This window comes from Mus caroli, unplaced genomic scaffold, assembly GCF_978045245.1.
Source record: "Mus caroli unplaced genomic scaffold, Mus_caroli_1 scaffold_15, whole genome shotgun sequence".
NCBI classification, from domain to species: Eukaryota; Metazoa; Chordata; class Mammalia; order Rodentia; family Muridae; genus Mus; species Mus caroli.
In genome coordinates, this window is record NW_028227270.1 from 47,479,997 (window position 1) to 47,507,075 (window position 27,079).

General features: G+C 46.7%; 1 protein-coding gene and 1 long non-coding RNA gene across 4 annotated transcripts; one reads left to right on the forward strand and one right to left on the reverse strand.

Annotated features, from left to right (window-relative positions):
* Nucleotides 1-58: 58 nt before the first annotated feature.
* Nucleotides 59-3,350, forward strand: LOC110308201 (uncharacterized). The gene is made up of 3 exons (XR_002379534.3): nt 59-127; nt 322-462; nt 3,233-3,350. It is a non-coding gene; the product is annotated as an uncharacterized LOC110308201 (long non-coding RNA).
* Nucleotides 3,017-27,027, reverse strand: Brd9 (bromodomain containing 9). Of its 3 annotated transcripts, none has more exons than XM_021180588.3 (16): nt 26,886-27,027; nt 26,184-26,398; nt 25,830-25,962; nt 24,345-24,405; nt 23,846-23,990; nt 22,484-22,594; nt 21,732-21,844; nt 19,640-19,772; nt 18,237-18,312; nt 16,648-16,743; nt 14,198-14,330; nt 12,754-12,865; nt 9,784-9,822; nt 8,840-8,942; nt 6,470-6,637; nt 3,017-3,594 (listed from the first exon to the last, which is right to left on the reverse strand). In XM_021180588.3, exons 1-16 carry the CDS (start codon nt 26,935-26,937, stop codon nt 3,494-3,496), a joined length of 1,791 nt encoding a protein of 596 aa, XP_021036247.1. In that variant the 5' UTR covers nt 26,938-27,027; the 3' UTR covers nt 3,017-3,493. The 3 variants fall into 3 exon arrangements, with proteins under 3 accessions (XP_021036247.1, XP_021036246.1, XP_021036245.1); XM_021180587.3 differs by having other exon boundaries at nt 21,732-21,847; nt 26,886-27,018; XM_021180586.3 differs by having other exon boundaries at nt 21,732-21,907; nt 26,886-27,018.
* Nucleotides 27,028-27,079: the final 52 nt, after the last annotated feature.

Sequence of the window (27,079 nt, forward strand, 5' to 3'; positions counted from 1 at the left end):
ACAGCTCATAAAGCCACAAGCCCTGCAACCAAGGAGACGACCTACTGCAGGCTGTGGGACATAATAGAGGTGTACGGCTAGTGGTTAGCATAGATTGGCTGGAAATGGAGCTAGCTGGTTCCCACAGGTGGGGACTCTGAAAGGCAGAGCCCAGCTTCACTACCCACTGAAGAGACTGAATTGGCTTTACATGAGTTTTAAGTAGAAAACTATTGCAATCTATTAAATGAAGCACATAGGCTTGTGTGTGGACCTCTCTGATGTGCACTACCAACTTCAACTTCTTTATACTTGATCTCCAAGATTTCTTTTTTCCTGTAGAAGCGGAGATGCACATGCTTCATAGAGAAACACCAAACCCCAAGCCTGACAAGCTACCCTGAAGACTGCTCCTCTCTGGTGGCCACGGTCTGGATGGCCCAATAACACTTCCTGAACTATCTGGACTATAGATGCTGAGTGGTAAGTTGATGAAGCCTCATTCTCCCCTGAAAATTTCCAAATACAATACTACTGAAGTTTTTTCCCTCAATGTCTCAAATATTAGCTTAAGTTTAGTTCCTATTTGTGGGCTTCCAAGATGTGAATGCTCCCAGAGTGGGCTAGCTGCTGATGCACCCCTGGGACTGAGATAGGGCAGACAGAATATATCTCTTTCCATTCACAGTCCCTAGGGTGGCTGCATCACCACTAGAAAGCCACCTGCAAGGCAGGATGTTGTGATAGCTGCTCTGTTGCCAGGTGCTCACAAAGTCCAGGGTCTACAGTCTAGCCTGAATCTGCTGTCCAGAGTGTACAGGGAGCATGTGATTGAGAGAGTGAAACATACTGAAGACACTGGGTAGAGGAGTAAGAGCAGCGTAGAGTATGACTGGAGGGAAGGGCAGCCTAAATCTTGGGATTCAGAATCTCTGCTCCAGTCAGTCTCAGGCGAGGGATGTGGGTGGGAAGTGAGTCCTGTTCTCCTAGGTCCTACATGTGTTGGTGGACTCTTGATGGGTGACAGCAAGCCTCCTAGGATGCATCTCCCCTTGCGTCATTACTGTGTGGTTCTCAGTATTCCCTCCAGGTATTCGTGACATCGCTGTAGGGCTGGACATGAGTAGTCTTGGTAAAACTTCCTCATTCTTAATGAAAACTGCTGGCTCCTGCTGAACCCCGAAGTCTTGTCAGTATTCACTAAGGTCTGCAGGGGATGGATCATGTTAGATCAAACCGTAGTGCCAGTGTTGCTTGACTCTTCTTTCCTTCCGAAGATCTGGAAACAGTCACCCTGCCTGACTGCACATCTTCACCTGTACATCCCATCTAAATAGCCCACGTGCACACCTCATCTGCATACCTCTCACCTGCACATACTTCACATTCACACACCCTCTTCTGCACATGCACAGCGGTACCTGCCTTCACCTGTGTGATCCTCACCTGCACACACACACACACACACACACACACACACACATGCCTATACAAACCTTCACCTGTACAGATACCTCTCATTTGACCTGTGAGATATATATATATATATATATATATATATATATATATATATATATTCCAGTCTGAAAGAGATGCAAAGTGGGTTCAGACCATGTTACATCTTGACCTCACCTCTTCCTTTCCTGAGATGTTGGTAGTTTCCCTAGAGTGGGAAGTGGGTACTGGACAAGCCCATGGGTGACATCCAGACAGTGAGGTTGAAGATTCAAGACTGTACCTTACCCAATCAGCTGTTGTGTTTCTGGTTTGGCCAGGAAATGTCTGGCCTCCAGGGCCTTCCCAGTACCCAGTATTGAACAGTGGCCAAGGCTGCAGTGTCTGGTGAGGGGAAGTCACCTAAGTGAGGCTGGCCTCCAAGATATAACAGTGAAAGGCAAATATGAAATCCTACTAAGGTGAATACCCAGAATTGGCAAATCCAGAGGATTAACTGGTGACCTCCGTGAGCATGGAGTTTCTTTACAGGGTGATGTTCTGAAATGTAATGGGTGTAGTGGCTGCAGAATAACAGAAATGTTATCAAATGAATTATATAACTTAAATGGCAAATGGTTTAGGTTTATGCAGTTAATTTCACCAAATTAAAGATCCAAGGTTTTTCAACAGTGAAGGCACTGGATAAAGCTTTTCTTCCTTTTCTCTGAAATGGTAGCTGGATGACCAACTGTCAAAACCAGCCTGTGTGCCTCAGGCTGAAGGCCAAGAAGCAACAGCACCTCCCAAGGCTCATGTATAGTCCTCTTACTATGGGGATCACACGACATGGACCCCCAGAGCACGGCCCAAATGCCCTTTGCTGGCCCAGGCTCCCATTCTTGCTCATCACACCAAGGCCACCTCGGCTATGTGTAGAAGACCTAGGGCAGTGTACCAATGAGTAACAGGCTTAGGCCCTGAAGAAAAGCTGCGTTCCTAGGAGACTGCCACTCAGGCATGCCATATAATTTGCCTAGGCTCGAGAGCCTCCTGGAGGCTGGTGCAGCACAGTGCATCTCCATGATGCTGCAGACCCAGAATCAGCCTTTCCAGTCTCCCTTCCAGTTAGGGCACTGGCTCAGAGCTAAATTAGCCTGAGATGGGAGGTGCTGGTTTCAAGGTCAACACACAGTAGTCCCACAAAACAGGGAGTCTTTCCTGAGTGCTGCTCCTGGCTCAGACCAGACTTAGCTGCAATCGCTTACTAATGCTTTATCCAGTTGTGAGGTGTTCTACCCTTTGCCAACAGACCAGTTGCTTCCTGCCCTGCTTGCCTATGCTAAGCATGCCACCTACTATACCCCTCTAGCCACAGCCCTTCTCCCCTCAAAGCTGAGCTTCCACCTGCAGCCGACCTGTGAAGGTGGGGCCTTCTTTGCTTTTTTATTCCTGATAAGGAGCAAGATGCCCAGCTGGCCTATAGGATACAACAGGTATTCCCACCATCAGGCAGACGGGGTGATCAGAGTTACCACCTCAGGCACCTCTTTATTAGGACCTGTGTTCATGTATTTTGTAAATACAAACAGGTACTCAGCAAAACATTGAAACATTTTATGACGTCATTTATACTTCATTCTAAAAGGTGGGGTGGTTCATTATTTGTCAGGGAGACAACTCCATCCTCTGGCTCAGTGACCAAATAGAAAACAGAAGGTACCCTCTGAAGGCCTATTGTGCAGGCTCCCCTTTGAGAACTGCAGGAAGGCTGTGCAAAGCTCCTGTAGAATGACTGTGTGCACATCATCATCAACAGGCTTGGCTGCTGGTGCTCAGGAGACACAGAGTTGAGCCATCTGATTGCAATCCGTTGACATTCTATTGCCACTACTCAGCTTATTGGACACCATTCGGTGCTACTGGGCCTCTGCTGCAGACATGACGGTACAGACAAGCCAGCATCTTCCTCAGGCTGCTACTTGCCAGAGAGGATGAGACAAAAGTTTCTGTCTTGTGACAAAAACTGTATCAAATAAAATGTAGAAAAATAAAATAAAACATCTGGGAACACCACAAGTTAGTTCTTGGCAGGAGCTGCAGGTTCTGGAGACTGAAGGAATTCATAAGGGTCGTGGGTGACATCCGGCTGCTCCCCAACACTAAGGCGAGAAGGACTTCCTGTAAGTTTGAAAGAAGATGGCATTTAAGCATACCAAACATAACTGCAAAGCTCATGAAACCAACATCTGTACTGCTATCTAATAAGACCAATGTCCTCCCCGGCACCAGACAGAGGTACATTCACACCCCAATCTGAATCAGGGATGTCTACAATCTCCTTGGGCTCTACTTTGCATGATACACAAGGTGATCATAAAAACTCTAGTTTTTCTTCTGGCAGCTGCAACCAGGCTAGGGGAAGTAGTTCCTGAGGGCAGTGGAGGAGAGGGCCAGCAGCTCCTAAAGGCCTGGCTCATTCTAGGTAGTAGGCAGACTTGGTTATCTTGAGCTAAGGTTCCCTCAAATATCAGGGACTGGAAGACCACAGAGAAAAGACAGACATTACTGAAGAAGCTAGGATGAAAGAGGCAGTGTTTGACTCAGTCAACAGACTAAGTAAATAGTAAGGTGCTCACAGGAATGTCAAGAGGTTGGTTGAGCAGAGATCTTAAGACTGATGAGGGGCTGTAATGGATTTGCCGAGTCCCATGATGAGACAGGACCCATATGGGAAGAGGAGGCTCTGCTAGATGTAAATGACTTATGTCAGCATGTAAATTTTAAAGTGCAAAAGCAATCAAGAGGTGATAGAAAAGGAAAAGCAAACAGAAGAGTCTGTCCAGGTCACTCAAAGACAAATAGGGTAAGATTTGTGATTTGTGACAAGCCAGAGTTCACAAGGAAAAAAAACTAACAAAGTCAAATGCTATGTTAGTGAGCTGCTGGAAAGCTTTAAAGCTAAGCAACAGTTTACAGAAGATGTAAGTGATGTCACTTCAAAGGAAAAAGTTAAGCTTGTTGTAGAGATGAGTAATTATCTACAGATATCTTCTCACCACCACCACCACCACCACCTCCACCTCCACCTCCACCACCACCACCACCACCACCACCACCACCTCCACCACCACCACCTCCACCACCACCACCACCACCACCACCACCTCCACCACCACCTCCACCACCTCCACCACCACCACCTCCACCACCACCTCCACCACCTCCACCACCACCACCACCTCCACCACCACCTCCACCACCACTACCACCACCTCCACCACCACCTCCACCACCACCACCACCACCTCCACCACCACCTCCACCACCACCACCACCACCTCCACCACCACCACCTCCACCACCACCTCCACCACCACCACCACCACCACCACCTCCACCACCACCTCCACCACCACCACCACCACCACCACCTCCACCACCACCTCCACCACCTCCACCACCACCACCTCCACCACCACCTCCACCACCACCACCACCACCACCACCACCACCTCCACCACCACCACCACCACCACCTCCACCACCACCTCCACCACCACCACCACCACCTCCACCACCACCACTACCTCCACCACCACCTCCACCACCACCACACAGTTTGCTGTATACACTTTGCCATCCACAGTTCTGCTTGGCTGCTTGATTATGGACCCTGTCAGTACCATGCACAGTAAGAGTGTATGTAGTGTAAATGAGAATGGTACCTATAGGCTCATATATCGGATATTTGCTCCTCAGTCAGCGGAACTTTTTGCAAAGGACTAGGAAGTGTGGCCCTGTTGGAGGAGGTATGTCACTAGGGGTTGAGGTTTTAAAAGCCCACGCCAGGCCCAGTTTCTGTCTTCCAGCCTGCTGCCTGTGGGTGACGTTCTTAGCTACTGATCCAGTGTCATGACTGTCTACACCACCAGACTCCCCACAATGATGAGTGTAAACTAACCCTCTGAAACTGCAAGACCCCAATTAAATGCTTTTTTGAGACAGGGTCTCTGATGTAGTTCTGGCTATCCTGGAATTCACTATGTAGACCATGATAGCCTTGAACACACAGAGATCCACTTGCCTCTGCATCCTGAGTGCTGGATTTAAAAGGGTATACTACCACGCCTGGTACTTTAAATGCTTCATTTTATAAGTTGCCTTGGTCGTGGTATCTCCTCACATCAATACAACAGTAACTAAGACCCCATGCAAGGTGGCCCCAGTGATAGAATAGTGGGCTTTCATGTCCAACAACCCACTTTCCCATTGAATTAACACAGGAAGAAATTTACATACAGTACTGTAATCCAGGGTGAAAGCAGGGGCTTGGGAGGCCACAGGCCTCAGTAGGGAAGGAACTACTACTGTTCTGCTAAAGGCATATGAGATGCCTATCAATCTGCCTTTGAGATATTTGTGTTTATGCCCACAGAGCACCACTGCCAGCCTCAGTTCTTAAGCATAAAGGACTGTTGATGTGTCACGGTGGTCCCATGCTCAGTCATAGATAGAGGAAAATAATCATATCACTTACTCCAAGGCTTAAGGAACATCATGGAAAGAGACAGAGGAACGACTTAACTATGCTCCTATAAATGACTCCCATAAACTCACTGAGTCACTAAGCTATACTCGGGTAGAACTGCTGTCAGTGCTGTGTCTGATCCATTCAGCAAACTCAAGTGTTTTTTTAAGGAGCTACAGAGCCAGCATCTGAGACCCTACACGTGGCTGGGATGTCAGTCAGAGTGTCAGTGGTGTGGCTCATCTCTTCTTAAACATGGAAACCCCTTGCCAGGGATTGTTAATGTTCTCATGATAGAAAGTGAACACTTCATTGGTTGATATAGCCAAGTAATAAAATATGGAATAGCAAAAAGCATGTGTCAACAAATCTATAGCCCAAACAAATGTTCTGGCCCCCAGGGATGCACAAGGGTATAGAAACCTCCCAGAATAAACCTCTGTGCCAAGGCCACCACCTTGGCCCTGTGGGCCTGATCCTCCACCCAGTGCAGATCCCCACTACTAACCTGTATGAGGCCCTTACCTGGAGGATGCTGCTCCCTCTCAGAGGCAGTGGACAGAGAGCTAAGGTTGGAGGATGGCCGAGAGCCTCCTCGCTCTGCTTGTGCTTCGTGTAAGTCCTGCAGGAGCCTGGCTGTCTCATCCAAGTTCAAGTGGCTGTCTTCATGGTCCAGCTCCTTCTTCACTTTCCCTATGTGACAAAAAGGATGGAACGCAGGCAAACGTAGTCAGCACTGACTAGACACACAGCACAACTGAAAGGTCCCTGCTGGTGGAGTTCACAGCATAGGGAACATAATTCAATGACAAGTCAGGGCTGACAGTAGGGAAGGAACCAGACCCAGTGTCTTTCATTCAAGCAGAATGCTACACTGAGTCTCATCACCCAATGCAACCAACACTACGGACAACTTTGTCAACAAAGTATGTGTCTGATGCTGGCCTACTGCAGAGAACACAGACAGAATATGCAAATAAGTTCACTGAGCTGGGTCTCCATGCAGCTCCCAACCTAGGAGCTAGGCCCCAGTGTTGACTTGTCTCAGCAAAGCACTACCCTGAACTGTGAAAAGGACACAGCTTAGCCAGAGGAGCCAAGAGCTCACCTCTGCCCTGTATTAACAGTGGCTTCAGGAACATTAGGGAAGAGGAGGTGGAAAGAGTGTAAGAGCCAGAGGATCACAGAGTTTGCTGGGAGATTGTGTCTCCTAATAATTCTAAACTTCTAAAAAGTTGTAAAAAGAAAAATTTTACAAGTGCAAAGACAAAGGTAGTCTGCCTGCAGGAAAATGCACTGAGCAGCCTGGGCCACTGTTACTAGGAAGGCTAGTATTCAGGTTTGCATTGCAGGAAGGCAGGGAACCCCACCACTAACTGATACTGTGTATATGCTGCAGAGTATGAACAGTATCTACTCCTGTGAGGCCTGGAACCAACATAGGCCAAACCTGGAAGGGTATACATAGTGGCCCCTAAACAGCCCCAACCCAATCAAAACCCAGATGCTAAGGACCCATCAAGTATGTTGTCACAACTCATTAAAAGACTGAAGCATGTCCCTTGTAACTCATGGGGCTTGTATCTGGTTCCCTCTGGACTTTCCCATTGTGCCTTCTCTCTCCAGAGACTGTTCTGGTTTTTGTCATAAAAGACCCTATCCAGGTCATGGCATCTGAGGTGTCTTGAGGACTAAAACAGAGCTAATGAAAGACAATGAATAAGAGGACAGATCTGAACCCAATCCCTTTAATTATATTAAACACAAAGGACCTAAAAAATACTCCAACCAATGGCAGTGTGAGGCCAGACAGACTTTGCTGTTACCTTTATAATGTTTGCAAAAAAAAAAAAAAAAAAAAAAAAAAAATGCCTACTTTCTCAGCCTGACACTGCTGACTCTATAAGGTGTGCCTCCTCTCCATGCAATAACTTCAAATGTCCATGGGCACTGCTCCAGGGGAGGACCATAAGGCAAATAAGATATATATATATACATATATATATATATATATATATACACACACACACACACACACAAAAGAAGAAAGGAAGGGATACAACACAAGACATTGTCAAGGCTCCTAGCTGTCATCAATTTTATGTGACAGAAGACACTGTACACCTCATGGAAGGAAGACAGCATTTCCTCCCAGAGACAGGGCTCAGCTTCAGGACACGGGCATGCTGACACATGGCTGACACACCATGTATAAGATCAGCACCCAAGCATCTCAACTACCAAACAGGAAAGGCACAGGGGCCCACAGTCAGGGCTATTCGGAGCTGCTGTTCAGAGTGACATGCACCAAGACCTGTCTGAGATCAGTGAGTGACAGAAGTCACTTCATCCAAGTGTGATAGTCTGACCAAGGGAATCTTTGAAGAAAACACACATACATTTTTATTTCCTGGTCTCTTACAAACCAGTGCTTTTGTTGGTTTTGTTTAGTTTGGGGTTTTAATTGGTTTTGGTATTTTTAAATATAAAATAAAAAGGGACGGAACCTAGGGCACTGTTTATACTAAGCAAGCCCTTCAGCACTAAGTTGCGTAACACTTCTGACAGGCTCAATTGGGTTTTTAACTCACAGGGCAACCAGCAGATATCAACTGGGAGTCCTCTTTCTCTAGTTCTGACATTGTCCCCTGGAGACAGCACCTGATCCCATATGTTGACAGTACAGTTAGGCCCTAACCACAGCCCCAGGGTGTTTCCTGTTCTGACTAGTGGTAAGTTTTGAGACCCAACAGGTTCTCCTTGGTTGTGTTGTTTGCCAGGGTAGCCCACGAAACACACAGAAACCAAATGATGCTTTCTTACGACATCACACATCACAGGGAGAGATAGAGGCCATGTGAGAAGCCACATACAACCGTGCCCTGGATGCCTCACCGAGAGAGCTGAGCATGGACACATCCAGGGCGACATCAGGATACTGTTTCATTGACATGAAGTCCAGAACAGGGCCACCACTCTCTCCCAGTGGATCCCCAACCTGCAGAAGATGAGAAAAACATCAACTAACAGACAGCACAAATGTCAGCTAATGCCAGCTATGTAAGTCAATAGGATATGCTAAAGTTGAGGCCATCTCTCAGTAAGTGACATGGATGAACACTGTTCTAGTGGCTGCACCCCAAGGAACACGGGATCTACGCTTATTAATAGAAGTACAAATCCATGTCCAGAAACCTACTCAGATCAATATACCTCTGACAGCTTTCTTCTCAACTAGGAACAATTTTTGCTAAATTCTTAGGGATATAAATAGCACTGTGAGAATATGAGAGGTAGGCCTCAAGGAGGCCAAGTAGTCACATGGAACTCAAGGGCCCACCACCACATCTGTAGGGACAACACAGCAGATTTCAAAACCAAAGCTCTCTCTCTCAGGAAATGTGATACTACAGTTCCCCAGGCCTCTGGAGTTCTTGTTGCCCGCTTCTGCTCATGTTCCCATACTGAGGCCTTACAATATTCCCTGTAATCTGAGACTCAACAGCATGATTGGTCACCTCAGGTATACAGGTCACTGCTGTCCAGTGGGAAAACATTACAGCACAAGCCCATAGTGCTGCCAACCATGTCAAGTCACACAGGGAAAGGGGTCCCCACCCTCCTTGAGGACAGTGCCTAGCTTTGAAGACTCCAGCCCTCTGTTCAAGTCACCAACATAAACATAAGCGAGGGAAGAGCAGTGCCTCTGAAGTCCCTCAATAGAAATAAGCAGCTAGAACAGAGACAGGAGGCTGCCCAGCCACTCACTGCAATGGCTAATGGCTACCACCACACAAACCTCAAAGCTGGGCTTCTATCCCCATGCTTGGGAAACCCACCTTCATCTCATCTGCAGGTCTCATGGGGATGCTCCTCCTCTGAAAAGTAACAAAACAGGAAACAAGTTTTTCCAATGTAATTTTATACTACAGAGTAATTCATCCACATTACACTAATAGTGGCTTTTTCACTGTCTAGGATTCTGCTCACTAAAGCCTCACTAAATCCATGGCTGAAGCACGGGTTTTTACAAGATTCTTTGCAGGTAGCAGTCAAGATAGACCATGACTGGTCAACTTATTCTGTATCAGCCAAGTGCTCAGATATCATGCTGGGTTGGGTGAAAGAGGACATGGGTAAGAAGATCCCCAAATTTACATCAAAGTGAATGCTTAAAACAAACCAAAATGGGCAGCCTGAGAAAAACAGGCCTGGTTGTTTAGCCTGGAGCATGACCAAGTACCTGAGACAGGATGTGGTAGGACAGAGGCAGGAGTGACAGCTACTCTACTGCTGAAGTGGGATCAACTACATGTACCTTCATCCTGTGCACTCGCAAGAGCATGACCTTAAAAACAGCCTTCTTTTGTGCACATTCCTCAAAAAGGGTCATTCAGTATGTACTTCTACACCCATGAATTTGGTCCCAGTGTTTCTGAGATTCAGTTATGCAATTATTTTCACCAACTTTTAATTAGAAACATGGCCTTTATTTTACCATCTGTTCCTTGCAGATGGTTCCTCTAGCATTATATCTTGAGTACTCAGTGCCATTTTTAACTGCTGCTGAGTACATAAAAGTATTCAACCCTAATACAGAATTCACCCAGAATTCACAATGAATTCAGAATTCACCAACAGCACAACCTCACTTCAGGGCCACAGGGAGTAGTTTCTTGCCCATACCAGACAAAGTATGAGTAAAATTGGCATATGCTAGGCCAGCAAGATACCTCATCAGATAAAAGCTCTTGCTGCTCAAGCCTAACAACTTGAGCTCGGCCCAGGAACCCACAGTGGGAGAACGGATTCTCAAAACTTTTCCTCTTCTCTTTTTATGTGCACCAGGCATTGCACATCTACAAAGTAGTAAGGAAAAGGCTTTAAATAAATGGCCTGAAAAGAAACACAACAAAAAGATGGCAACCAGAACAGGAGCCAAGCACATGGCTGGTAGGGCTGAATTCTCCGTGAGGCACAAGAATTTTATGTCCATCTCATCAGACAAAGAGGAGGCTACCAGGCCAGACCAAGAGACATGGAAGCCATGGGCCAAAATAGTCTCAGAGCTAGTGTGGACAGATTTTTTTTTTTTAAACTCTACCTAGCCAGAACAGAGACCATCTAGAAAACTTTGGCCATGAGAAGAGACCCAGCAATACTAGTCTTTTGCATTATGGTCACACAGCCTTGGGATGATGGCCGTACTAGATCACAAGTAACAACTTCATTCCAAAATGAAGATCAATGCTCTTCAAATGAAGAAAATAAAATCTCTAGAACTTGGGAAATAGCTCATTTGGTAAAGTACCTGCCTCACAGGTATGAGGACCTGACCTGGATCCCTACAACACCTACATGAATGCTGGATATGATGTACAATTGTAGTTCTAGCACTGGGAAGATGGAGTCAGTCAGCCTAGCCCACCCAGCTAGCTCCAGATCAGTGAGACCCTTATCTGAGGAACAATTATTTGCAACTGACCTCTGGTGTCCATATGCACTACACACACGCACACGCACGCGAGCACACACACACACAAATAAAATTTACTCATCCTTGGACTGGGGTGTGTCTCCATGGTAGAACACTGATCTAGAATGTAAAAAGTCCTGTATTCAATCCCTAGTACTGGAAAAATAATCCTACCAGCCTGTCTAATTTGAACATAAACACATCTCTGGCTTGTGAATATACATACTGTAGGTCTGAACTGGCCCCAGGCTACAGTGTGTAGTCACATCTAGTGTCAACTCTGACAGACATCACAAACAGAAAGTAAAGACACAAAGGGCTACAGATGTTTCTTTAGAAACAACTAATGAGGGCTGGAGAGATGGCTCAGCAGTTAAGAGCACTGACTGCTCTTCCAGAGGTCCTAAGTTCAATTCCCAGCAACCACTTGGTGGCTCACAATCATGGGATTCTGCAATGGGGTCCGATGCCCTCTTTTGATGTATCTGAAGACAGCTACAGTGTACTCATACATAAAATAAACAAATCTTTAAAGAAAAAAACAACTAATGTTAGTCTTTGTTAGAGTGGAAAGAAAAGTCAATCTAGACTGTGTCAAGAGAAAACAAGTTTCAAAGGTAAAGGCAAAGACGTACAAGAGCTGAGAAGAGCTCGGCCTTCAACACATTCTCCAGGAGGAATGGTGATGTCAGTGAGAGGAAGGAACATGGGCACTGGTTACAGAAGACATGACAAGCAACTGCCAAACGTATTTAAAGACAGCTCTTAAAAACAGAACTTTTAAAGCTCAATGAGCCAAGAACAGCCAGCAATGACCTCAAGAGCCTGTCTCCTTGGACTCTAGTGGGTTGAATGGACTCTCTATACAGGAGCAGCCCCAAGCATAGAACCAGAGCTGTACTGGCTAGTTTTGTGTCAACTTGACACAGGCTGTAGTTATCACAGAGAAAGGAGCTTCAGTTGGGGAAATGCCTCCATGAGATCCAGCTATAGGGCATTTTCTCAATTAGTGATCAAGGGGGAAAGGCCCCTTGTGGGTGGTGCCATCTCTGGGCTGGTAGTCTTGGTTCTATAAGAGAGCAGACTGAGCAAGCCAGGGGAAGCAAGCCAGTAAAGAACATCCCTCCATGGCCTCTGCATCAGCTCCTGCTCCCTGACCTGCTTGAGTTCCAGTCCTGACTTCTTTCAGTGATGAACAGCAATGTGGAAAGTGTAAGCTGAATAAACCCTTTCCTCCCCAACTGCTTCTTGGTCATGATGTTTGTGCAGGAATAGAAACCCTGACTAAGACAAGAGCCTATGCCTAAAAGGGCTCATCAACTGCAAATCCCACCTGCTTTAGCTGGAAGATCATCCTTGAGTGATCACCACCTGTGATTTGGTCTAGGAGGTCATCTACCATCTTCTTGCTGTAGCTTCCAGCATCCTTCACGAATTCCTGCAGGCTAGAAGGGAACTGTGTGATGGAAGGCACTGAAAAAGCATCATGCTCCAATTTCAAGACTGACTCCAACAGTGACGATGACTCTGACTCCAGACAGTCTCTGGGAGCTTCCCATATATGTATGGGGCACTAGACTAATGGCTCGCTAATAATTTTTAAAGTAGTTCATGGCATAAAAATAATAAAAATAATTAAATTATAATTTAATTAAAATATAATTATAATAATAAAAATAATTAAATCTCCAGGAAAATCAAGGAAAAACAAAAGGCAGGTACACAAATCCATATAAAGTCATAAGACACACTCGTTAATCTCTTAAGGAAGGCCATCTACATCTGCCAGTCTGACATTTAGAAGTATAGCAGCAGGAAATGTAGATGTGGTAAGTGGGCACATATGGAGTGGTAGGGTAAGACTCAGGGCACACCTTTCAGTATACTTTGATTTCTGAACCATATGAATATATTAGGTTAAAAATAAATAAAATTTAAAATGTAGTCAGAGAACAAAAACCCCATAGAATAAACCATCAAGGATAGCCTAAGGCTCCAAGACCCTGAAGATCCTTCAGAGAGACAAGCAAGGCTGCTGGCCCAGAGCTAATCCTAGATAAACCGAGTCGCTGACAAAATACAGGCCATCATCTGGGATACCTGACCACGTGTACAGACGGCAGATCTCGGTGGCCACCTCTCTAGCTTCCCAATTGTAGTAGTAATGCTACAGTCCAAGCTGTCATGGAGTTTGCCTGCGCCATCCTACCTCACTCCACCCGAGGGCATCGGCCTCAGTCCTCATCTCAGCACCTGAGAATGTGACTGTACTGGAAGACTTGTGAGAAGGGACTAAGGTGAAAAGAGGTCAGTAGGAGAGTTGCTCATCCAATCTGACTAGTGTTATAAGAGGAGGAGATCAGGATAGAGGAAAGGCTGTGCGAAGACAGGAGAGAAGGTAGTGTCTGCATTAAACCAACATTGCCAAAACCGGGCCTCAGACTGCCAGTTTTCAGCACAGTGAGGCCTTGGCGTTGGAAACTGATTACTGTGGCTCCAGCTGAGTAACAGTCACTAGGAAATGTATCTCAAAACAACTGTGAAAAAGAACTCCTTGTAAGTATACCCCATTTGCTAAACACACATATATTTATGCTACAGTCTGGATTACTGCCTTCTTCAAATTGTGCTGAACTGCAAGGCAGGTCTATGGCAGAGATGTGGACAATGGCAAATAGTACCGGAGCTTGTGCTGACACCACCTTACCGACAGAGCTGTACTTCCCAGAGCTCTCAGCAGGGCCAAGCTGTTCACATAGGTGTGTGAGCCGGCTTACCTCAGTGCACACTGCACACCAGTCTCATCTCCATAGGCGGAATACAGAAGCTCCATCTCATCTGACTTCAGGTCCCCAAACACAGAGTTGTTCTGCATTGAAAGTGCAGTGCTGGCACTGGAGAGGAATGTGACTAAAGAGAAGGAAGCAGAGGCCAGGTCAGAGTCATGCTCGGGGCACACCCATGGCCACAGCCATTTTTCCCTCCAGGTGACCACAATCTGAGTCCATGCCTGGCTCTTCCTTATTCCTTTCTGTTTGAGCACACACACAGCAGCAGAAACTATCTATGGGTAATTGCAGTACCTACTCAGCACCCCGTTTCACACCTGTGGGACAAGGGCTACAAAGCGAAGACTGCGTAGAGATAAACTTGGACAAGCAGAAGTGGTTCTTGGGACCAGCCAGTTCATGAACTCCCTCAGTAAAACCAGGAACTGGGCCCACACTGGATACACTCTTGCCCAGGGTTATAACAATAAACCAGGTTATGTCTACATGACTCAATGCTTCCTAACCTCTACGGACATCCACTATGGTGGCAGGCATGCCATGTCTTATGCTGCAATCACTCCTCTTCAATGCTTCTTGGGGACAAAACTGCTGAGCTGAGAACCAAACACAAGCAACATCTCAAAAGTGAAGTGTGAACACTATCTAGGGAGGGGTTGAGGTGAGGGAAGGTGTGGGTAGATCTCACATCACAGATGGTCTGAATGCAAGCTGGTCTCTGCCTTAGTTTGGGTTTCTAATGCTGTGATGAAATACCATGACCAAAAAGCAAGTTGGAGAGAAAAGAGGTTTTTTGTTTGTTTGTTTGTTTGTTTGTAGCTTATTATTAGATCACAGGCCATTATGGAGGAAGTCAGAACAAGACCTCAAGCAGGGCAGGAACCTGGAGGCAGAAACGGATGCAGAGACCATGGAAGAGTGCTGCTCACTGGCGTGCTTCACCAGGGCTTGCTCAGCTTGCTTTTTACAAAACCCAGGAACACCAGTTCAGTGATGGCACCACCCAAAATGGACTGGTCTCTACCCAATGATCACTGAGAAAATGCCTTACAGCTGGATCTCATGGAGACATTTCTTCAGTTGAGGCTCCTTCCTTTCTGATGACTCTAACTTGTGTCAAGGTGACACACAAAACCAACCAGGACAGTCTCTAATACTCAGAGATGTAGAAAATATCATTCCAGAAAGAAAATGCCCTCTAGTGAGGCTGTACCAAGCCTCCCTGTAACAAGAGGAAATATCAAAAAAGCAGATGTTGTGCATGACTGAAGGGTAAGGAAACATGGTCAAAGCTTATGGTACAGAGGTGACCTTGAGCTGGTTCTCCAGAGCCACAGTAAAGGTGAGGAACACAGGATGCAACAAAGAAGAAAAGAAGCAATGGCACAGAAAAGGACAAGCCCACGTCCACCCCGCCCATTCCCACCACTCAAGACAGAATAGCTGCAGACAGGCAGTGAAACACCAATTCTAAGCATGTTACTCTTGGAATGGGCATTTCATTTTATTGCCTATAGTTGATTAAAGGCAGAAGAAATGTCATCAAAGCACATCTAGGTTCAGACCAGGATGGCTACTGTGTCTCCAAGAGGGAGGAAGTGTTATTTCTTTCAGCTCCACAAAGAAGCATCGGCTTTTGAGTGTTCTCCCATCTCCAATGCATACCTGTGCACATATAAATACGCACACACCAAAGCAAGCCTTCGGACACACATATGTACTGAAGCACATGAACAAGTCAAAGCAGGCCCTATAAGCACACAAGCACACATATCACCACATATGTACAACCACACATTCCAAACACACTACAAGACCCATTATAAATGTAGACCCCCACAAATACAAATGTACCTGCCTCTCTCATGCCATGCTGCCACCCACAACCACCCTGTCTAGGTCTCTCAGCTGCTAGGCAGCAGCATCACCCTGTAAATGGTTAAGATTAAGTCTGGCCTAAGAAATAAAGCCCTCTATAAGAACCAGCAGGATCCTGAACTGAGACTCCTGTGGAGGGAGGGAATGGAAGCCTATGACAAGAAGCTTGTGAGTGCAGTCTGAACTCACCTTCAGCGGGGAGAAGAATGCAAAGCAGGGACTCTCCTCCAAGTACGACTTTAATCCGCCTACTTTAATGGATCTAAACTTCATTTGTCTTAAAAATCTGAATCCTGCAGACTTGATGTACCCAGATGGGAGGACACCTGGAGAGGGGGTACCCTCTCAGAGGCAAAGGGGAGGGAGGGAGGGGGAGGGACCCTGTGAGGGTCGGGCAGGAGGGGGTAGCATTTGGAATGTTAATTAATTGATTGATTAACTAAACTGATTCTGGACCCAGTAACAAAACCATGAAGAAAATCACGGAAGAGGACAGTGTCACATCCCCACTGAGCCCAGCCACCCTCGGCTGGAGAGCTCCCACCAGTCACTGTGCTTACCTTTATTTCTTCTTTCATCTTTGAAACCCAATGTTGTAAAACCTGGGAGCAACTTGCTGGACAGTGAACTCAGGTCCACAGGGTGTGTCTCCTCCTCTGCAGAAGACACAGGAGGGAAACATCAGGAGGGCTTGGCCACAGCTCAGTTGCTCAGTGATGAGCAACTTCTCTACAGTTCTTTAGACATGGAGAGGTGGAGCATGGTTATGCTACAATATTCATTTAAAACTGATTTGGCAAAAGCAAGATATAATTCTTAAAACTAACACCATTTCAATCTGATTCAGTAATTGCCTTGACATCAATACCATGAAAAAAAAAAAAAAAACCATGTCTGGAGCTAGACAGACAGATGATTCAATTGGCAAAGTGTTTGCCTTGAAAGCATGAGCTGCTGAGGTCAGTCCCCCAAATTTCTATTTAAAAATAAATAACAATCAGACACAATGGCGCATGCTTCTAATCCCAATGTTGGGGAAACAGAAATAAGAAGGTTGCCGAGCCTCACCATCTGCCTGCCTACCCTACTGGGTGAGTTCCAGACCATGAGAGACCTTTTCTCAAAAAAATAACAAGGAGATGATGCTTAACAAATGTTGTCCCTCTGGCTCTAAATGGGTGTGTGTGGGTACACGCACATGCACGCACGTGCACACACACACACACAGAATATCATGTCTGGGGCTATCTTGCCTTCACCTTTGCAAAGTGCTCACTCAGCACTGCATGCGAAGGCTCACACTTGCTGGCCATCCTCATCCTCCACACGCTCCTCAGGCTCCACAACTGCTGAGTGGTTTTTACTTGCACATCATTTCTCCACCCCTGACAGGAAGTTCACTTTCCACACTGAATTTCTAGTCTAAGTATGGGCAAGTCCGTGTAGTTTCTCCTAAAGACCACAGAAACTTGTTTCCATTAACAGTTAAAATCTGAGTGTCTACCCTGGACATACTAGAAAAGCTGAAACAACCCTGATGACAGAGCGCTCTGTACAAGACGATTTAGAAGCTGAAGAGCTGAGGGAGATGTCTGCCTGTGCAGGAGAGACTCAGGCAAAGCAGGAAAAGAGGCATCCACCATGTCCCACCCTCTCCAAGTGTGTCTGTAGGCATGCTGCAATCCCAGAGTCCTTCATAGACACAACTGCTACCTTCTCAAGATATTTCAATGCATGAAATACCCTTCCAGGCTGGTGCACTGATGGCATTTATGTTTCCAACTAAGACATGCCCTGACATCATCATCCAACCTTCCTTTCAGAATATTTCTGAACTTCACAAGCATGTATGTCAGCATATGGCCCGTGAGGAAGGAGTGCTGGAAGAACTCAAGACACGGAACCTTCCTACATCATCAGTGACATCCAGCTCTTAAGAATGTATCACCATGCTGAGAAACCCAATAAAGGCCTGATAGCTCCTTGCATAACACAGGCTCCACTGTGCACCTGGAAGCCAGGCAACGGTTCTGCAGTCATGTTACCAGTAGTGGTGATGTGAATGTATGATACATACTCTGCATCTCAGAGCATGTACAGAGTTCAGAGGACAACGTGCAAGCATTGAGGCCCTGCACAGAGCACCCACCATCAGCATCAGGCTCAGGTGCGTTCACCACGCTGTAGAGCAGACTTCCATCTCCAAGCTTCTTCAGGTACCCCATCTGCAAGGAAGTAGCACCCAAGTGTTATCCCCCAGTAGTTACATCTACTAGAGACACGTGACATACTAGTCACATCTCCACCAGTTTCTCCATGAGAAAGGACTAGAGACTCCCTCTTGCACGCCCAAGGATTAAAGATGCTTGTGACTGAGGCCAATTGTTCGTGATTAAATATATCTGATTATGACCAAGGACACACACACATATATGGTCAAAGCACTACTGAGGCACATGACCAAAGAGTTTCTGAAATAAAAGCCTTGACCCAGAAGCAAATATTTAAAACCATTCATAAGCCAGAACAAAATGAGATAAAGAATGCCAGTTGGGTAAAAGCACCATACCACTCTACAGTGCTCTATGCCTCCATCTCTAAGGCAAACAGAAACATGACTCCACTAAAGATCTACCACAAAAGGCCTGACTATTTGCAGTCTTATGCAAGGACAGTATGTCAGGGAGTGGAAGGTATACATGTGCAGATGAGATGTTCAGAAAACTGGCCATATGCAGGAAGAGTAAGGTCTTGTGATTGTGGAGGCCCCTGGGAGAATGTCAGAGAGCAAGTTAAGTAGGGTAGAGGCCAGAAAGGTGGCAGATCCTGCAATTGAAGGGTCCAAAATGTTGCCATTTCAATATTCAGTATTTAAAACGTAATGCACATTTTGAAGACTTGGCGTGAGAAGAAAAGTAAAGTCTTGGTTACTGTTAAGATGGGCCTTACATTGAGATAGTAAGATTTACATCATGTCAGGCCCAGTGGAGGCTCGTTTTAACCACACCAACTTGTACTAGAAAAGGTGCCCGGAGAGTGGTGACACCTTGCTCTACAGAGAAGCAGGCTATAGAGGGGTGGATCCCTCTGCCATAGCTGAGACTGTAGACAGCTGCATTAAGACATGCAGCAATAATCCATGAATGGCTCACAAAAAGGAGAGCCCCAGGTGACAAAGAGGTGGAATGCTAACATCACCCCTGTGAATACTTATCATGAAGTAGGCTTTACTTTTAGGGAATCCTGGCTATCAGGGCCTTCTAAAGCAACAGGGTCAGTCAGAAGTGGCCCTAACCCAAGCTGGATATAGTGGGGACATGCCATATTCCAAGTTCATGGTGGTCCTGCCAGCATAGTGATCTCAGACCCTTCTGAGGAAATAAGACCAAGACAACCAAAGAGTTGATCTGACTCTGGCCTGAACCCCTGGGATGCAGGAGGTACTCTGGCCAGACCCTAATACTCCCAATTTTGATGGAGGTACCTGTTTGCAAAGACTTCAGTGTTTGAGGCCAAGTGGCATGGCCTTCAGGGGAGGGCCGAAGATACTACCTTGCCACCCGGGAGAAACCGGTTAATCCTGTCCCGAGCCTCATCAGCTGCGTGCTCTACCAGGGCTAGCACATGCTCCTCTGCCGTGCTGTCTGTCAGGCTGCAGGCATTCCCTTCAGGCTCAAACATGCAGCTGTAAGGCATGAGAAACAACTGTCACCCCAGGCCCAGCCCATTGATTCCCAACAGCAGTAGCTTTTATCAACAGTTCCTTTGCAGAGGCAGCACTGGGTGACGTTTAATCCCTCCACTTCCCATAGCATTCCTACATGCTCTGATCATGATCTCTACCTGAAGTAAAAAAGTATAAGCCAAATAGAACCCTTTCTCAGAGAAACACTTAAGTCTTCTTACAAACAGAAAAGTAAAAAGTGACAGAAATTGCATAGGTATGAAAGGAAACATCACTCAGTCCCCTCTGTGCAGAGTGTCACATTTGCAGTAAGGGTGAGCTGCAGGAAGCCCTGGGCTCCTCAGGAAGGAATAGTTCTGACTCAAAGTGAGAAGTTCAGGCACTGTGGGGGTAGCCTTTCCCCTGCAGACAGTAGAAAGAGGCATACATGCTCCTCCCTGCCCTGGCGTAAGAGATGTTGCAACAAGAGGATGACCCTATAACAGCCACAGCTGTTCCCTGAAAGTCCAGCACAGGATAAAGGTGTCCCTCACCAGAGTTCCACAGCAACAGCACTGACAGGTGCACATGATCTGTAGCATTTCATGGACTCTGAAGTCTGAGAATTCAGAAAAAAAAACTGCACAACTATCCACTCTATCTAAAAGCCATGGAACCCACAGATGGGGGCAGAATTTTAGTGGCAAGGCCACTAGCTAGAAACTCAGGAAATCCAAGACAACTTGTAGGGCCTGAAAGAACTAAGGGAACAAACGGCAGCAGGTGTCCCTAGAGATGACAATGGGCAGTGCATTAGAAAGCTGTCTGCTGAGAGGGAGCCTGCCTTGGGAAAATGTGGCTTTCTCTCAGCCTCATAGGATGCCAGGCCACAGGTTGGTTACGGACCCAAAGAGAGGCATATGGCACAAATACAGCTGAGCCCTCCCATCCTTCACTTGTATGGTACTCATCATTTCATTCTGAGCTACTCAGGTGAGTCACCCGACAGAGTTCAAACCACAGTCAGGGCAGCCACATGCTGGAGAGTGACAGGAAAGAAACCACGCAGGACTCCAACTTCCTACGACTGCTTAAATGCTCCTTGGGGTCTGCTACTGAAGGGGTAACATCAATTCGGTCTCAGTGCTCAGCATCCATGAGACAAAGGGGCACTCTGTAACCCCTCTGGTGTAGGATATAGATACGGCCTCTGAAGGTGCCTTAATTAGCTGTGGCCTGATGGACAGGAACAAAGCTTCAGGGAGCTATGTCTGAAGCACCCTAACCTTCCTGATGAAAAACACCAGGCTACCTGTCTCCCTATAGCACTACAGAAGTCAGCTTACAGACAGCATCTCACGATGAGTGCTGGTGACTCCAGTGGACTTACTGCAATTGTGCTCTGCACAGGTAAGAACACAGGTCATTACTGGGTGGTATGCATAGAGGGCATATACTAAAGGGATGACTACTTCATTCAGTAATGACAAGCTAGCAAAATGCACTGCAGGGATAACTTCATGGGCCTGTGGATCCCAGGGCATGTGGCTGGCACACGGGAGGGTGGTCTCAGTCCCCTTGCATCTCACATTTATCAACAGCGTGAGTTGTTGTGATAGTAGCATGAGAGCATGTGATGGGTGGCTATCTTACCACGCAGAACTGCCCTGCAGGATCCAGAGTCCGCAAACATACCCAGGTGATAGGCTATATCACCTGTGTGATACAATCACTTCATTCTTAAGGCAAGCAGAACAGGGTGGCCACTTCCCTCTTGAGTTCCAGTGCCAGGACGGCATCCAGTTCAAGGCCCCTGGGCTACACCAAGGGGCTGCTGGAACCTAAGAATCCTTAGAGATCCTGCTCCTCCATCCAGGCTGAGATGCTCCACAGGCTCCCTTTGCCCTTGCTTGGGCAAAGCATTGCAGTCCCGCTTGTAGCCAGCAGCTCCACAAGCAAACACCTACTACAGAGCCTTACCTGATAACTTCTCTACTCGGCTTTTTGGATTTCTTGGTAGTTTCTACTTGCACTGGGACAACCTCGGGAACAGGTTCCTCAACTGCTGGGTCTTCACTGCCCAAGAGAGCTGCCTGCTGAGAGAAATCCATGTCCTGCATAAACGACATGCTGCGCTTCAAAGCTAACAGCCGCTCCTAGAATCAGAAAGGACAGAGCAGCAGGACTTTACCTCTCCCTCAGCCACGGAGCCGTGACGATGGGATGGCATGGGATGGCCACGGCCTCACCTGGCCTAATCGCCACCTTCCCAGACGCTGCAGCGGGAATGGTTGCGAGGGCTCAGCATTCAAGGTTTGGCCCAGAGATGGTGGTGAGGGAATGGTGGAGCCCAGCAAGTATCCCTTGCCAATATGTGGCTCATACAGCCTGGCTTACAGTATAGATCTAAGAAGCCACTTGGAATGGCCAAAGGATAAGCTTGTAGTGCTGAGGGTCAGTGAGGCTGCCCCACAAAGCAAAAACCACAAGGCTAGCTGTGATCCAGCAAGACTGACCCTAGATCCACAACTTTTCATCAGCCCCATATAACGGCACCTCTAAGCTGTGTAAAGGTGCAGACAGAGGCAGTGCCTGGAGGACAGGGCAGTCTAGAGCAGGGGTCGGCACCTGGGTGTGGCGGATGGATGAAGCGTGTCATTCATTGTGAGCCTGTTAGGCACAGAGAGTTAGAAGACTTCAGCTCAGTGCCATTGCTCTAGTGGGTTTCTTACTTTGCTCATCATCTTAAAGCCCGCGTGCAGGATCTTCTTGGCTAATTTGTAGTACACGGTGTCTGGTCTATTGTACGTCATCGCATTATCACACATTAATTTGAAATCTGCCTAAGAAAAAGAAACAAGTAATTTGCCACATAATTAATAGCAAAGTTCTCCATCCTTGTCAAATGAGGCCAAAGAGAAGGAATGAAATTCAGCAAAAAACATACTTGGGAAGACTCAATAACTCAAGAGAGATTTTCATAATGCTCCATGAGTGTTTATGTGCATGGGGAATTTCCCAGGGAAAAGCTGGTCAAAGTCTTCCATTTCCTTTCGTATATTAATATGTAGATTTTACAAGAGAGATTGTACAGATATTTTAAGATCCCTTCTTTCCTTCCTATCTTGTAGGAACATGGTCACAACCATTTTGCATGAAAAACAGAAAATTAAACTTTTCCAACACTAAGGAAAAACTGTGATGTTCCTTCCAAAACACTACCCTATCATCATGCACTCATTGTTCCTGCCTGCCCAGCTCCTAAGTCATTTGTAACTCACAGAGCCAAAATCAAGAAGCAAAGGCCTAAAAGCAAAGCGCCCAAGAGATGCAAAAATTCTAAAAGTAACAAAAAGTGAAAGTACACAATTAGTACAAGAAAAACTAAGAATTAGGAAATAAAAAAAACAAAAACATGCTTCTAAAAACAGCCACTTTCAAACTAAGTCAAATTGGACACACTGTTGCCCACAGAAACGTCCTGTCTATGCCAGGACAGAAGCTTCAAGAGAAGAAAGGAATACACTCACAGCAGCCCACAGCATCCGATCCCAGCTTCCAGTCCTCTGCTGACAAGCCCGTTTCCCTCAACACTAGCAAACAGTCACCTACCCAAAATAGTCCTCTGCAAACACCTGCAACTAAAAACTACCCGAGGGAGGCAGAGACGTAGCTCAGCAGTTAAGAACTCTTGTTGCTCTTGCAGAGGACTCAGGTTTGGTTCCACAGCACTGACATAGTGGCTCACAGTTATATGTAACTACAGTTCTAGGGATTCAGTGTCTTCTCACCTCCAAAGGCGCCAAGCCTACATGTAGTACGCACACACACATGCAGGCAAAACAAAATAAGTACAACTGTAAGAACTATAAAAATGACTTGAGGGACACAGCGCTCGCTATGTGAGAGGGCACGAGCACACCCACAGGCACGACCATGCATGCACACCCACAGGCACGACCATGCATGCACACCCACAGGCACGACCATGCATGCACACCCACAGGCACAACCATGCATGCACACCCACAGGCACGACCATGCATGCACACACAGTTTTACAAACATTGTTTCGGAAAGTAACACTCATTTACCTTAAATTCTGTGACTGATTTATATTCATTAGCTACAATCTTGTCTTTCATCGTGCCAAAGTCCATAGGATGTTTTATTATCATTGAATACCCGGGAGCAATTGCATCCGTAACAGGAAAAGCAAAAAATCCATGAGGATCTTTTCTGAAAGCAAAAATAGCTTTGAAGTGGAAAAATTCTAAAGTCTAAATTTCTAAGTGACATAAAAATTTTTACAACCCAAAGATTTATATAGCTAGCAAACTTGCTTCTTGAAAGTTCAGTGGATTAACATGTAGGCCTTTTTAAGGTTTTAACACATATTTTACATTCAATAAAAATGACTCTATCCCAGCTCTACCCATGACAGGCAATGCTCTGGAGGCAGCACAGCACTAACTTCAGATGGGAAAGGAGGAGAAGGAGGAATGCAGCATACGAGCTCCCTGGCCCTTAAAGTTGTGACCTGCACCCAGGCTGCCCACACCCTGCTAGACGACAGGTGGGACACGGGGTTACCTCTGTAGCTGGCGGAGGAAGTGTTCGAGAAGCCTCTGGATAGGTGTGCTCTCATTCTCAGCTGGGTTTATAAGGAGAAAGCAAGGGAATCAAATCAAACAGGAAGACTTCATTTCCTGCATTAGAGAGCTCTATATTCATCAGCGTGTGCAACTTCACAGCATTTGAAGCCTAAACAAAAATTGAGAACTTGGGCACAGCTCCCAACACAGGCAGGTTGGCAAAGGGAGACACAGCATATCTCAAAACCTATCAGGCTTTTCCAGTTCAGGGGTGGTCGAATCCACAGCCAAAGGATGACATTCAAAAGAGAAAAATCACTACCCAGACAATCACATGGTAACTGATTCTAGTATTAGCTTTCCTGATAATCTATGTTCCAACACTCAGCCTCCTCACGAGGGAAGAGACCCTCTTGCCTAAACATTCTTTCTATACTAGAAGGCTGGGGGCCAGGGAATCCAAGAGCCAAGACTGAGATTCCAGGTGAAATGTCATCCCTGACAGGGGCTGCCCAGGTCAGAAACTTACCAAAGACCTCAAGCTTCCAACATGCAATCTTGAGGTCACTTTAAGAAACTCAGACCTACCATGAGAGCCTGTATTGGGGTCTCTTCTTCCCACGGGAGATTACCCATATTTCCATGATATATGTGTTTCTTATATGAGTGATATAGCAACATTAACCTGATGGTGCTGTTTGGAATAGTAAAACAGATAATGCTAAACTTCTACACTAAAAAACGATAAACTTTAACCAGATTAAAATACTGTAGATAAACTGGGCAGTGGTCGTGCACGATTTTAATCCCACACTCAGGAACCAGAGGCAGCCAGATCTCTGAGTTCAAGGACAGCTCATCTACAGAGTATGATCCAGGACAGACAGGGCTACATAAAAAAGCCCTATTTCGCTGGGCGTGGTGGCGCACGCCTTTAATCAAAGAATTTGGCAGGCAGAGGCAGATGGATTTCTAAGTTCAAGGCCAGCCTGGTCTACAAAGTGAGTTCCAGGACAGCCAGGGCTATACAGAGAAACCCTGTCTCGAAAAACAAAAACAAAACAAAACAAAAGCCCTGTTTCAACAAAACAAAACAAAAAAACCAACCTTGCAGGGCAGTGGTGGCACACACTTTTAATCCCAGCACTTGGGAGGCAGAGGCAGGCGGATTTCTGAGTTCAAGGCCAGCCTGGTCTACAGAGTGAGTTCCAGGACAGTCAGGGCTATACAGAGAAACCCTGTCTCGAAAAACCAGAACAAAAAAAACCAGAAAAACAAACAAAACAAAACAAAACAACTAACCAACCAAATAAAAATATAGTAGGTTTTGCAGGACACATATGGTTGGTCTCTGGCATCCATGTGTCTGTTTTACCAGTCTTCAAGAGAATTTACTCATTTTTAGCTTGTGAAATGTCCCCAACAACTAGATAACCATGCTATAGACAAGGTAGGAAACTCATGTTTGGGGACAGGGTCTTGCCTGGCTGTGTTCGGCAGGCTCTCACTGGTCGGTCTGGGGGTGGCTCCACCTCCACCTTCTTTCCAGGGTCGAAAGCATCAGCCTCCCCCTCTGAGTCGCAGTGTTCCTTCTCCCGTTTCCGTTTCTTCTCTTCCTGTAAGTATGGAAGAACCGAGGGCACAGAACAGCCAGAACCCTTTTAGATTGGTAATGCAGGTTCCGCACACTTCTGCGCATTCCCCAGACTGGGAAGAAGATCCACTCCTGACACCTGACAGGCATCACCTGAAGATGCCCTGGAAGCCCAGAACTGCAGCAACGGCCGGGTATAGCCAGGCATGATTAGGGACCCATCTTAGGCCATTGAACCTTTACCTTCCGCTTCCTCCTCTCCTCCTCATCGAGGTGCTTCTCCTTCTCTGACTTTTTCTTCTTCTTTTTCTTCTTTTCTCTGTGTCTCTCCCGTTCATGGTCTGAGCGATCGTCGTAGTAGCTGGAGTCGTGGCCAGATCCTGAGAGCTCTGTCACTTCACTCCCTCCCACCTTGAGCACCAGCTTGAGAGGCTTCTCCAGTGGCGTGTCTGTATAATCTGCACACAGATCGTACGTAGGTCAAGCTTGCAAAATACTGAGTAGAAATACTGCACCCCTGTGAGTGTGAATCTAGACAGCAAGGAGTTGTCAAAACCACAGAATATGTAATCTCAAACTGACAGAATGGTGTTCAATCCTCTGTTTCAAACCACAAAATCACCACTAAGGATATTCCGAGGGTACAACAACCCAACCTGAGACCCAGGACCCCAATTCCTTCACGGAAGCCCTCTTTTTGCTGCGGGTCTTCCTGGTGTCAGAGAGGAGGTACATAGTGGCTACAGGACCCAAAAAGAAGCCTATAGCCTCTTCGCTGCCTATTCCCTTTTTCAGCCCCAACCCCGCCCCTCCTACGATTGTCCACTACCTGGCTCTAAGCCCCTCCTTCTCACGGGACCCCGCCCAGCACAGACCACGCCCTTCCCCTGGAACGCCTTCCCCGGCCCGTATCGGCAACCTAGACCCCGCCCGTGGGCTCCGCACCTTCGTAGGACGAGCGCCATTCCGCCTTGTGCTTCTTGTGCTTTTTGCCCATGGCTGAGATAGCACGGGATCCGGTGAGAAGCGGCTGCCGGTAGCCCGACCTGCGCCAGTCGGAAGTAGCGCCTTCGCCACCGCCGAGTGCTTCCGGGTCAGGGTGGGGCGGTGCGCAGCGCGCGGCAGATTCGAAGCTCGGC